Source organism: Cyprinus carpio, chromosome A3, assembly GCF_018340385.1.
Source record: "Cyprinus carpio isolate SPL01 chromosome A3, ASM1834038v1, whole genome shotgun sequence".
Classification (NCBI taxonomy): Eukaryota; Metazoa; Chordata; class Actinopteri; order Cypriniformes; family Cyprinidae; genus Cyprinus; species Cyprinus carpio.
The window spans coordinates 26,783,802-26,796,984 of record NC_056574.1 but is presented as its reverse complement, the minus strand read 5'-3'; the positions used below and the strand labels follow the sequence as shown (position 1 = coordinate 26,796,984).

At 39.2% G+C, this 13,183-nt stretch overlaps 2 protein-coding genes across 3 annotated transcripts; both read left to right on the top strand.

Annotated features, from left to right (window-relative positions):
* The first annotated feature begins 439 nt into the window (after nt 1-439).
* LOC109057059 (protein NATD1-like) lies at nt 440-2,946 on the top strand. Its single transcript, XM_019074256.2, has 3 exons — nt 440-684; nt 1,516-1,634; nt 1,764-2,946. Exons 1-3 carry the CDS (start codon nt 492-494, stop codon nt 1,878-1,880), a joined length of 429 nt encoding a protein of 142 aa, XP_018929801.2. The 5' UTR covers nt 440-491; the 3' UTR covers nt 1,881-2,946.
* A 777-nt stretch (nt 2,947-3,723) lies between these two features.
* LOC109057035 (transmembrane protein 11, mitochondrial-like) lies at nt 3,724-9,750 on the top strand. 2 transcript variants are annotated; one of them, XM_042726950.1, is made up of 2 exons: nt 3,724-3,869; nt 8,627-9,750. In XM_042726950.1, exon 2 carries the CDS (start codon nt 8,634-8,636, stop codon nt 9,141-9,143), a length of 510 nt encoding a protein of 169 aa, XP_042582884.1. In that variant the 5' UTR covers nt 3,724-3,869; nt 8,627-8,633; the 3' UTR covers nt 9,144-9,750. The 2 variants fall into 2 exon arrangements, with proteins under 2 accessions (XP_042582884.1, XP_042582875.1); XM_042726941.1 differs by lacking the exon at nt 3,724-3,869 and adding an exon at nt 4,258-4,411.
* Nucleotides 9,751-13,183: the final 3,433 nt, after the last annotated feature.

Here is a 13,183-nt window from a genome sequence, read left to right as displayed (position 1 = left end):
TTTCTATGCAAAATAAAAAGTATTATTAATAATTATTACAATATTTACTCTTAAAGCGACCTCCTCTCAAACTCACTTTACCTGGCAATAATAATGTATGTATGTATGTGTATATATATATATATATATGTATATATATATATAACGTTACAGTTACAAGCAATTAGTTAACTAAATGCATCACCATAAATGATATTATTTTGATTTTGGTTAGGCAGTACATAAGAATAGAGAAAACAAGCTTCTATTTTTTTCTCTAAAATATCTTTGCAATATATTCTACTAGTTCATTAAATAAATTCCTAACGTGCCTAATATGGCTCATAAAGAAAAACTGAACAGCAAACGTTGATCTCCACCTGGCGGCCGCATAGCAAGCTCTTTTTAAAGAGAGCGCGCGCATCAAAACAACGCATCCGTCCTCATTGGTCAGCGGAGGGCACGTGACTTCACAGCTGATTTCCGTGGACGGCGTGTTTTCGCAGGATCAGATGTTCGTCCTTACCTCGGCGAGGCATGAATGCGCCTCTCGTCGCAGTCGACTCAGCCGTGGCGCACTGACACACAGCTCCCCCAGAGCAGTCGTTATGGCCCAGGCTGCACAGATGAACGTCCTCGAGCTCAACGCTCCTCTCCGAGTGGAGCACGACAAGAAAAGACGACAATTCAGCATCCGACTGAACGGTCAGTAATGCGTCAGATAAACCGAGGTGGTGGTCGCGGGGGGAGGAGGACACACCACCGTGCGCTCGCCTGCAAAATCCGCCTTTTGTTTATTACACCTCGCTTCTCAACGTGTTATCTGATAAAAACGGGTCGTAGTTAACGTTATATAGTACCTAAATATCGTTACATGCTTTTCGCGAGTTAACTTAATATGACATTAACTAGTTGTTTCGTTGGAACGAACGGAACTATTTTTTTCCAGCATCAGCTTCTTATCTTTCTGGGTTGTAGTAACGTTAGCTTTTTGACAAGCGTTTAATGAGTCGCACTCGTCCGATGAATGCTGCGGTTTTAGTTTTGTTTTGATGCGCGGAGCCGCAGTAAACCTCGCCTGTCACTAGCCACGGTTGTGCATCTGCTCTAACGCAAGCCTTGTTTTCTTCTCTGACTGAATCAGTTACTAAGTTGCTAGCTTACCCCGCTAGCCATCCCATGCAGACTTTGTTTTAGGCTACTTCCTGTTCCATCATCTTTCTGTCGGTGCAAAGCAAACACCCATGGCCTTATCGTTACGTTTCTGTCATTATGGTGAAACCCAGCAACAGCGGAGGAACAGGAACAGACTTGCGTTTATTTCTTGCGGGTTTTCACATGAAAAATAAAGCGTTTGTATTCACAGAAATTACATGAACCCAACCCACGACTATTTACCCGGAAAGCGCTCGTTTACGACGGTGCAAACGAAAAACAAAGCACAGACATGCATCCTGTTTGACTGAGCAGTTCTTCACGCTCATGAATAACTTTGTTTACTGTACCCTGACTTGTGTATTTGCATCTGTATTGAAGGTTCCCATGACAGGGCTGTTCTGCTGTATGAGTATGTGGGGAAGAAGACCGTGGATCTGCAGCACACCGAGGTTCCTGAAGCTTACCGGGGACGAGAGATTGCCAAACACCTCGCTAAGGTCGTAGAAGGTTACTCGAGACCAGTGTGAACATATATACTTAATAATACATATCGACATATTATACATGATGCTATTACATTGTTGGTTGTTGTGCTTTAAAATATAGTTTGTGGTTGTTTTTGCTAGGCTGCAATGGACTTTGTGGTGGAGGAGGACCTGAAAGCCCATTTGACCTGCTGGTACATCCAGAAATACGTCAAAGAAAACCCTCACCCCCATTACCTGGAGCACGTCCTCCACTGAGAGCCAGAGATGGGGACGAGCTCCATTCTAATAGGACGATTTGGGATTGGGTGGGATGGATATCTTTTGGGATTCCCTAATCTGTCTGACTGGTCTTGAAACTCCACAAAAGAAAGCGATTCGTTTTTTTGTTTTGCGAGTGAATGCGGAGAGATCTGAGACTACAAAACGCTTTTCTTGGGAAAGATGAGAGTGTGGACTGTGAGGGGGGTTAGTTTCCCAGTGAGTCGAGCAGACTTTTCAAGACAATCCAGAGAAGTGAGAGGATCGCGACACCCATTATGAACTCAAAATATGAACCGTTTGATATGATGATAAGAGTGATGTTAGACTCCATATGCCTCTCTGGCCCTACGCCTTCAGATTTAGTGGTGCTCACGAGAGAAACACACACACGTACTTGTGTTACCACATGCACAGAACGTGCACACTCAGCCTGGCGTGGAGTTTTAGGGGCATCACAGTCTAACCATCCTGTCAGAAGTGACACTTTCATTCTGTGCATGTTCTAGGCTGATCTTGTGCTTCTGCATGTGTGTATCTGTGTATTCTGTGGCCAGTGAAGAGCTCAGACTCCGGAGACAATCGCCTGCCCATATATTCACAGGGCTGAACCTCTCAGGATGCACACTTTATAAAAACAATATAAAGCACCTCTGCTTAGAGGATTCTGTTACATATGGTTGGATGTGTGTGTGTGTGTGTCGAATAACCAAATATGAGTGTATGAATGTCAGTGTTTGTTAGTTACTCCCAAAATTCCCAGGGGTCTTATTAAAAGTCAGTTGATGAATTGCCTTAAGCACGATCTAAGCAAGGTTGTTTGCAGGGTAGGCAGCACACGGAGCAGACCATCATGCCATGTGCTGTGCTGACACCATTGATGACCATTGTATTCCTGGTGATGATAATGAAGGTTATCTTTTTCAAGTAAAACAACTGGGCTCTGTTATGTCAATTTGTGTCGTAACAGACTAAAGATGCCTGAAATTCATCTGTTTTTACACACTTATGTACTCTTAATATTACTATTAATGATTTTGAATAAAAAATAAGATAAAACTTGGTTTATGTGTGTTTATGTCTATGAGTATGATGCATTATCATTTTGTGTACACTTGTGTATAATTAAAAAAATAATTTTAGCATTTCATAAACAGTGCATTTATTCACCATCATGTTGTTCCAAACCCATGACATTTTTCCGTCGAGCACAAATGATTAGATAAAGATATTTTGAAGACTGTTGGGGTACAGTAAGAAGTATCATTTTTTTTTAAAACACAAAAAAGTTGGGTTTAAATGACATGAGGGTGAGTAAATAATGACAATTTTCATTTTTCAGTGAACTGTCCCTTTAAATAGCTGAACAGTGAATGTTTTTTTAGTACAGTGACTTTGTAATAAAAGCTATTTTTAAAATATGTTTTCCATTAATATTTAATGTTTTTTTTCTTCTGTACAATCTAAATTTTATTCTAAAGGAATTTGAACACTTTTAGAGGTTAGGATAAATGATTCCAGAAAGCTTTGTTTTTAGTTCCCTTCAGTTTCATTTAAGTATCATATATGGAGATACATTATCATTTTTATTTTGAAATTTTAGTTATTTTGTTTTTCACAAAAAAAAGAAGATTATGTTTTATTATAATTGTTATTTTGTATTTCAGCTCTTAGCTATTTTTGTACAAGTTAAACTAAAATGTCCTCGCAACAAAATTCATATTTTATTTCAGTTAACGTTTACTTTATTTCAAGTAACGAATATGTTTTTAGTTGACTATAATTAACATGGTTTCCTTCCTGAAAAATATGCACAGATATCAAATTATTAGTTTATGCAATCCATCACTACTGGGGTTAGACGAGAGCGTGTTACCCTGCACGTGTTACCGAGCACCGTGAAGTTGTTGTAACACGGCTCTCCCCCACCTCACCTCCGTGTGCACCAGCTCCGTGGGCTCCGTGCGAGGACCGAACACATTATGGGTGAGTGTCTTGTTGATCGCATCCACCTTCATAACATGTCAGAAAGTTTTGGACACGCTACAAAACAGTCAAATAATTTTTTCAGACCACATTGTGCAATGCTTGCATTCGCTTTGGGAATGGTTCGCCCTACTAAAAGCCCCATAGTGTTGTCCTTGCTTTCGATTGGTCACCTCCGCTATTCAAAAGCACAAGCCTAAATTATTTAACCTGAAGGATTAAACCGTAATCAAAATCAATTACCGGTCTGTTGTACGAAAGAATGTGTTGCAAATAATAAAAACTACAGTCTTTAACAAAGCTAAGCGAATATTAATATCGTTCCACGTTCTGTTCAGGTGGTAGGGTCCCCAACTAAACTGGTTCACGGGATTTGTAGTCTCTTCGAGACTTTCGAGATCTTTTAGAATCAATAGAGGCAGTAGCAGAGAACTTCATTACCCACATTGCACCGCAAAGGGCTTTGCGTCAAGTCTTGTCCGTTGCACTTTCAAGATGGCGTCGCTGGGAAGGAGGCGAGGTGTCCCAGTCAACAGAGAGAGGTCAGTTAGACGAAAACCTGTCATTATTTCATCATTTTTAGGCGTTATGCAAAATTTACGTTAGTTTAGTATCCTTAAAATACTAGATCTTTTGGGGTTTTGTGGAGCCGCAAACACTAAAAAAAAAACATTGTTTGAATAGAGCTCATGTGTTGTTTTGATTAGCTTACTAACTCTGGGGTCTCTCAACTGATTAGCAGTGCAGAGACCAGCAAATATGTATTTTTTATGGCAGTTCCATCTGAAATCTCGACATTGATCACTCGTGTTTTTTTGCGGTATGTGTTACACGAGAGGAACAAGTTAAAATAGCGCGTGACAGCGAGTCTCAAGGAGATGTGTACAGTTAGCAGGCATTTATAGTTTTTATACTAACTTTAGTGTTTCGCGCAGATATCTTGAAAACAGGAAGAAATTGTACCCCACCAAAAAAAATAAAAAAAATAATAATAAGTAAATAAAAAATGGGTCGTTTAACACTGCTTGTTAAACTGACAGTATGCGTTAAATTTATTGTAACCGTTGCAAAAGGCGGTCTCACTTGTCTATCGATTTGTTTAGTAGCTCAGTATTTTCTAAAATAATGGCCATTTTAAAATAACAAGATTTGTTATCTAAGCTAAGGGTCTTTCATTGCACACATGAACATCTCCCGTCAGTCTTTACACTTCTATGACATCAGCTCAAAAGTTTCTCGTTGTGTGTGAACTCAGGCCGCAGATGCTCTGGCTGATCTAGATAGCGCGAGACCGGCCGTGTCTAATAAAGACCAGAGCACGCGGACGTGTTGTACTCTATACGGTCATTTTAAAATACTTTTAAATACTTTCAAAATTCCACTTAAAAATAAAAGGCACAAAAATATGCAATCCCATCTGAAGAGATGCTGGCTGGTCTTAAGTTATCTGTTAAACCATCAAACTGTTTTATGAAATTACTGTTTTTCCTCACAGTAAATCTCATTATTTACATGCAACCAGATAAACACGTTGTTGGTTCAGCTGGACTGAAGAGGCTTCATGTGAATGTCTGATAGAGCTCAGTCTGAATAAAATTTCAGTTTGGAAGGGGGTGGTGTAGATCTGAAATAATCATGAAATAATAAATCATCGATATGAAGAAATTATGCATAGAATATAATTGTTTTCTCAATCTGATTCAGTAATACTTTAATTTGTTTAGGTATGTCTCATGGACATGAGCAGGAGACTGAATGTTTATTTACAACAGTTATACTCTCGGTAGCTCCAGTGACATTATAACTGTGGTTTTCGATGTACACCTGAAATGATCTGATAAACAGGAAAAAAATAAATGCTTCTCAGTCACATTCAAAAATACCTTGTGCACATGCACAGTGCCATGATGCGTATGTTTACATAGGTTTTACATCTAATGAATGTGTGCGTTTTTTATTTACATCTTGTGAACTGGTCAGTGGAGCAGACTGAAGACTAGTAAATACGTGTTTACAAATTTTTTACAGTAGCTTCTTTGATATTTTCACGCTGGTTTTCGACAATTCTGAATACACCAACTGGGTTTTGTTTAGACTGCATGTGATGCATGTAAATGAACATGTGTATCAGATTGCAGCGTTTAGGCTGATGATACACGTGGCAACCAAGCGGCAACCTTCCAGTCTCTCTCGTGAACCAACACGGAAGTAGGGATGCAACGATACCATTTTTTCAGATCCGATCCAGAAACTTCTGAGTATCAGCCGATTCCGATCCAATCTGATACCAGAACAGTTTTTTCTTTTTTAAATCGGTGTAGAGTTTCTATACTTCTCTGTGTTGACCTGATTGTCACTCTTTTGTGTGTTAAACACAATCTACTAAATAAAGACAATTTCATTTTAATGAAAAATAACAAATGAAAATATTTATAATAATCTATGAAAAAATTACTATTATAAATTAGGTTAGTGGATAATTTAGCAGCAAATTTATTCTAGAAAAATCACACAGAATGCACAATTTTATACAAATTTAGGGGGGAACAAATAAAAGTGAATAAGTGTAGGACTAAATCTGGTAAAATGTTACACATTGCTCTCTGTATTGTTGTAAAATACATTAATGAAAACAAGTAAATGTATTTATATATAAATATAAACTATAAAATTAAAAGACATTTCTTTTAAATGTATAGCACAGTAATGAAGGCAGCAACATCTACAGATAGAGGAATCCTATCTATCACATGTTGCTGCCTCCATTACTGTGCTATACATTAGTTTATTAATAGCCTTATAGGACAGAACAAGAAATGCTATAAATAATCTTTCATTGCGCAAAAGTATTATATAAGAAGAAAAGCTCCAATACAGAACGCATCCTATGCGCAGAATGATGCGCTTGAAGAAACACAGAGTCACAGGCGCCAGTATTGCCAAGTCCGCGGTTTTCCTGTGGATTTGGGATACTTCAACACTGTTGTCCGCTGGTTGAAGCGACTCCAATAACATGATATTTATCCCCTGGAATGCCAATTTTAACTGGAGACCCCCTCGAAACGCGATTGGGCGGGTTTTCTTATGAAAATCTGGCAACCCGGACAGGCACGCAGCTCCGCATAGAGAAGTTCAAAGCACAAAAAGAAAAGCTACTGGTGCGTAGTTTATTAAATCTGTGCAATAGTATATTTACTATTTTCATTGTCTTGACTGTCGAAACCAAACGCGACACACATTTTGATTGCTGAATAAAGGATGACAGACAGCCGCAACGGAGAGAAGAGTTTACATGAACTTGAATGTAATGACTTAAATATTCACCTGTACCTCACACTGAACTATGGAACAGCTTCAGAACACTTGGACTTTGACTTTATGGTGCTTTATAATGTGTTTGTGATTTCGTGAGGCTTAACAATAATACAGAATAGTATAAGCACAATATCGGATTTGGATCGATTCGTCTGACCAATACCCAATCCGGCAGAAAATGCCAGTATCGGAGCCTGTCGATCCTGAGTATCGGATCGATGCATCCTATACGGAAGTGACTAAAACTGCAATTTATCGACTGCCTGCTTGAGGCTGGCTCCAAAAGGGAGTCAGTGCCGTGTTAAAATGCTCAACTTTACAGCAGAAAAAAAATGTTTACAGCATAGACTGTATAAAAACATGGACGTAGTGTCCATGACGTCACCTGTAAATTTCTGAAGTTTTTGAAGCTCAAAGTCACCACGTGTCACTCCCGGATCATCGAAAATGGGCAAAAAGATATTTTAACATGGGAAGTCTATGGGATTAGTCTCAGCCTCAGACGGGACACCCACTGACTGTTGGCTAAACGTCTGATGCATATGGGACACAAATGTGGAAACACTTCCAGATTGTTGAAGTCGCCATCGGATTGGTTGAATTCTACAGGATTTCCACGAGACGTGTTTGTCGCGTTCTTTAATGTTCCAGAATTCCAGACCTTTAGCCGTCAGTCTGAAGGTCTGGGTATGCGAAACTACTATGGGATTGACTCCCTTTTGGAGCCAGCCTCCAGTCGATGAATTGAAGTTTTAGTCACTTCCTTGTTGGCTTTACAAGAGAGAGCGGGAGGTTGCCGCTTGGTTTACAGCCTGGTACAAAAAGTGGTTTTGGTCTATATAGCTAAATTTGCCCTTCATGACAACTGTGAGGGGAGATTAATTTTTTTAAAACTCATCCGTTTAAATTATATTAAGCCTTAAAGTTCTGCATAATTAAGGGCGTGGTCACTTGAGTGACAGGTGGATTGCCGCTGCTGACACTGCCGTTGAGCTAGGTGGGAGTGGTTTCAGCATCCAGCTCCCGACTCTTTGCCCATTTTCGATTATCCGCTAGTGACGCTCAGTGACGTGCTGCCAAGATTGCGACGGCCGGCTCCGCCCACTTTAGGCTTCAAAAACGCTCTTCAGAAAACTATGGGTGACGTCACGGACACTACTGCCATGTTTTTATACAGAAGGGGGTCAACTTTTTGAGCAATGTTGCTGCCAACAGGCAACCAGATGAGAGACAGGGCCCATGACCGATCTAAAGTTTCCAGATAAACATTAAACATGAAAGTGTCCAAGCAACATTGCTCAAAAAAAGTTGCCCGGCAAAATTGCTCAAAAAATTGCCTCATGTATCATCAGCCTTAGGTTTATAAACAGAACTTTCACAATCTGAAATGGGATAGGATTAATTCAAGTTGACGAATTCTCACTTTTTATCTTTCTCTTTAGGGGAGTGATGGCGGCGGCGGAGTGTTACATCGTCCACGAGATCTACAACGGCGAGAATGCACAGGAGCAGTTCGAGTACGAGCTGGAGCAGGCTCTGGAGGCGCAGTACCGCTACATCGTAATCGAACCCACGCGCATCGGAGACGAGACGGCCCGCTGGGTGGCCGTGGGGAACTGCCTGCACAAAACCGCCGTTCTGGCAGGGGCCGCGTGCCTCCTGACGCCGCTCGCCCTTCCCACCGAATACTCCCGTTATGTGGCGCTCCCTGCTGGCACTCTGAGCCTGGCCTGCGCCGCGCTCTACGGCATCTCCTGGCAGTTCGACCCCTGCTGCAAATACCAGGTGGAGTACGACAGTCAGAAGCTCTCGCGGCTGCCGCTGCACACGCTCACCTCCTCCTCGCCGGTGGTTCTGGTTCGACGGGACGACGTGCACAGAAAGAGACTGCACAACACGATAGCGTTGGCGGCCCTTGCGTACTGTGCCAAGAAGATCTATGAACTGTACGCTGTATGAGCGCTATGGCACATGTGCACACACACGCATACAGATACTGATATACGCGTACAAACACACAGCAGGGAGGTGAGAAGCACTAATAAACACCCGACACTGGCAGATACACACATACACACCAAACAAAACAAATGGATGGACCGACGGAGAGAGTGATCGAAAAACAAACAGAGGCGGCGAGAGACATGACACTCTCTCTGTTACGCTTTTTCAGAATTTTGCTTTCAATCGGTTAAACATTGGACAGATTGACGGATGTATGGATGTAAGAGAGGAAGGGTTGGGGGGGAGCTTATAGTTCTGAATGAATCTTTCCCTTTTCTCTGTACTTTAAAAGTGATATCACCAGTGCACTTGAGCCCCCCTTCCCTGCCTCTGTCCAGCCCCTTCCTTTGTCCTGGCAGCCCTCCCAGAACGTCACCTGCCACCCACACGGAGCTTCCGCACCCGGGCGGTGACCTGTCGGACTGAACGTGTGCTGGACAGACAGACGGATCATGTTTTAAGAATGACCTTTGAATCCTCTCTTTCCTCCCTCTGTGTAGTTTGACCGTACCCTGCCTTTGGTGCGTCACCTTTTCATTAAACAGTAGGAGATTTAACCTTACTGGCATCTCTGACAACCTTCATTTGACCCTCAAGGGCTCAGATTCTGTCTGAGTTTTAGCCTTCATGCAGATCTTGCAGGTAGATTGGTTTTACAAGCCGTGGTTTGTAATGGATCAGTTTAAATCCGGTTCTCTGTATGAAGTAATGAAAAGTAAATATGAAAGGTGAGCAGAAAAGGTGAACTCATCTGAAATGGATAGTTCACTTCACCCCCTAAAATTACAATTTTGTCAATTCCTCATGTTGTCCTAGAGCCATATATTCTGTGTTATTGGGTTTCAAAGGAAACTAGAGTTCAAACGGAAATGCGTAACTCATAAGTAATCTGAAGGGTAAACTTGTAAAAAAAAGAATTGGACAAAATAGCACATATTTCATTCACATGGAAACCTTTACAAATCAGCAAGATTGTAACCGAATCAGTGGAAACAAAGGACTGAATGTGAGAGTAAATGGATTAGTATAAATCCAGTTCCTCTTATGAAGTAATGAAAAATGAACAAAATATGTGCAGTAAATGTAAATTCATCTGAAATGAATAGTTCACCCATATATTAATATTTTGTTATTTACTTGTGTTCCAGACCCATGCTGTTACTTAAGCTTTTTTTTTTTTTTTTTTTGGTTATTACTATTCCTTGAATTAGCAGATAAACCAGTTTAATTGAATGACAATCGCTTAACAGTTTGCGTAAGACAACATTGTGAAAGTTTTAGTGTCAGATGGTATTTTATATGAACGGAGCAATGTTAAATAATGTTCACACTTGTTTATGATGTTTTTATGACCCCAGCCTGTGGAGCTAAAATGAGTCTTCTGATATGTTTTTTTGCCATACTGGAGTGTATAATATTTGAAACAGTATATTCAAAGGGAAAAAGGTAGGGTGAAATTGGGGTCAGTCTTGACATTGACATTTGACATTTCAGTTGGATGGTTACTGTAAGTGTTTCTTAAAAATTGCATTTTTTTTGACCTTTTAAAAGATTGTTCATATTCATTCAAAAAACTGCTTGCTTTAGAATGTCCTAGAAGTGACACTGCATAAAGAAATAATGCTTAATTCAAGATTAATTTTAAGATTGATTTAACATTAATGCTTAAACACAAAGACCAAGTTTGTGTTTAGGTCATGTGAGGGAATTCTACTGTAATTCATGTCTGTGTTGCTCTCAGGTCAGAAGGTGAGTCCATATGTCACGTTTAAAAAAATCAGTTTCAACATATGCTTGTCACAGATCACATTTAGCTAGAGCAGAATTTTAAGGGGATTGGAATGGTTTTTTTTTTTTTTTAGTGCTGAGGCATTATAAAACTCTATGATGTTAATTATAGAAAACTGTAGGCTTAAAACTGAGAATATGAAACTGGAACTGATCTTAACGCATCTTAAAGTAAACTTGTGGAAGAAGAATCGGGCAAAATACATATTTCATGCACATGGACACCTATTTAAACCTGCAAGTTTGGAGCTGCATGTGAATTGGTGGAAGTGAAGGAATGAGTGAGGCAGTAATTTTCATTGTGTTTAGATTAACTGTTTAAACACCATTTAAATAATATTGCTGTGACAGAAAATTCTGCCCGATTTCCAGTATCAACCGTATTTGGAGACAAAAATCAACAGGGTTGGCATTGCAAAGTCCATTTTTTAAAAAAAAAGTTTTTGTTCGGTACTAAATTGTTGCATGGAAATTGCAAATGGAGAGTTTTGATTTGGATCAACATCATGGCCCATCGGTAAGTTTCTTGAAGAAAAATCTCCCTCTGTGTCCTCCTGGGACCCAGGCATAGACTTCTGTCCTCAGTAGAGGACATATTTTAGTGAATATCTCTGAGAGCATACATGACACAGTTTTCACATTCCGGGCTTTTTAGAGATATCAAATGTTTGGAGGTTTGATCATAAACACTCCCTCTCCTTGGTGATTAGATATGACTGATATTGACAGAATGATCAAATTTAACATTCTTAGGGAAATATGATAATGTTTTGTAATTATCCTTTAAATCTGGCTAATTTTCAAGTTGTTTGCCGTAAACGAACATCTCAGAAATGTAATGGGGTTTTGAATCGGAATAGACTTTTTGTTACGAAACGGCATAATTGTCACACACGTCTTCTGTAGAGGACACCAGGACAAACATCATGTTAATCAGGCATTTTGGGGAAACACAACAAGTCAATAGGGGAAGAAATAATAGATCAGTATTCCTGTGAAATATGAGATATTCTTTTGAAAATTTTGCCGAGTTATTACTCCCACTACACCTTTTTTATTAAGGTTTGCCCCAAGAACTCATTAATATGCAAATTAGATGCAATGTATAGATACATTGTATAGAATAGGAATATCAATTTATGGACATTTTACACACATTGCATAAAGTAAAATATATCAAATCATTCTGTTATATCTATCATAACATAGTTGAAAATTATCTTTGTATAAAGTTTGGCAAAAAATAGCCTGAAATCTAAAAACTGGTGAATGAAAAAAATTTTTTTTGCCTATAAGTGCCTTTTTCTTTTTTTTCTTTTTTAAATAATGGTACTGGCGTGCTCTACAAATGAGATAGAATAAAATAATAAAATATATTTTTTTCAAAAATGATTTTTCTCCATTTGTTTCTTATGATCCAACCAATGTAATGACAAAAAAAAAGAAAATCAGAAAGCATCTTTTCCCTGGTTCTCAGGAGATGTCAGTTAATGCGCAGTTTAGAAACTGCCTTTCCCTCTGAAGCACAACCGTTTCATCATGCACATTCATCTCCCGGGTTTTGAGAGCTGCATATGTTTGGTGCATCTCATGAGTCATTAACATCTGTCATAATCAGATTATCACGATGTGGTCCTTGCAGTGACTCCACGTCGGTTTTTATTGTTCTCTGTTGCCATGGAAATTTTTCAAGTAACATCTAATTGGGGCAGAAGGCAGATGAGAGCTTTCAGATTATTTCAACTTCCTGTTTGAATAAGAGGCACCTGAACATTATGATGATAATCAATCACTGATAGCCAAAAGGGAACTATAAAGAGAAATGTGACTTGATTTATAACTGTAGGCAAAAGGCGACATGAAAATTTGCCAAGTCTAACAGGGTGCATGGAGTGGAAGAGTCAGTTATTAATAAATTAGGGTTAATAATTAATCAATAAATTAACAAACTATTTAATCTAGTACAATATAATGCGGTTTCTGCACGTTTTATGAAGGTAAATGTAAGTCTTTATTTTTTCAAGAACATTTAAGGAATAAACTGAAGGGAACACGTGTTAGTATGCTATCCAAATCTAAATGTCTAAAGGAGAACACGATGACGTGTATGAATTGTATTATTAGCACTTCAAAGTTTACAAAAATGTAACTTCCAACCGATCTCCATTACTTCTTAATTAATTTTACACACACAAAAATCAAGATAG

Coding starts and splice junctions, on each gene's coding strand:
- LOC109057059 (XM_019074256.2), top strand. CDS start 492: ATGTTCGTCCTTACCTCGGCGAGGCATGAATGCGCCTCTCGTCGCAGT. Junction 685..1,515: donor ATTCAGCATCCGACTGAACG/GTCAGTAATGCG, acceptor TCTGTATTGAAG/GTTCCCATGACAGGGCTGTT. Junction 1,635..1,763: donor TTGCCAAACACCTCGCTAAG/GTCGTAGAAGGT, acceptor TGTTTTTGCTAG/GCTGCAATGGACTTTGTGGT.
- LOC109057035 (XM_042726941.1), top strand. CDS start 4,365: ATGGCGTCGCTGGGAAGGAGGCGAGGTGTCCCAGTCAACAGAGAGAG. Junction 4,412..8,626: donor GTCCCAGTCAACAGAGAGAG/GTCAGTTAGACG, acceptor CTTTCTCTTTAG/GGGAGTGATGGCGGCGGCGG.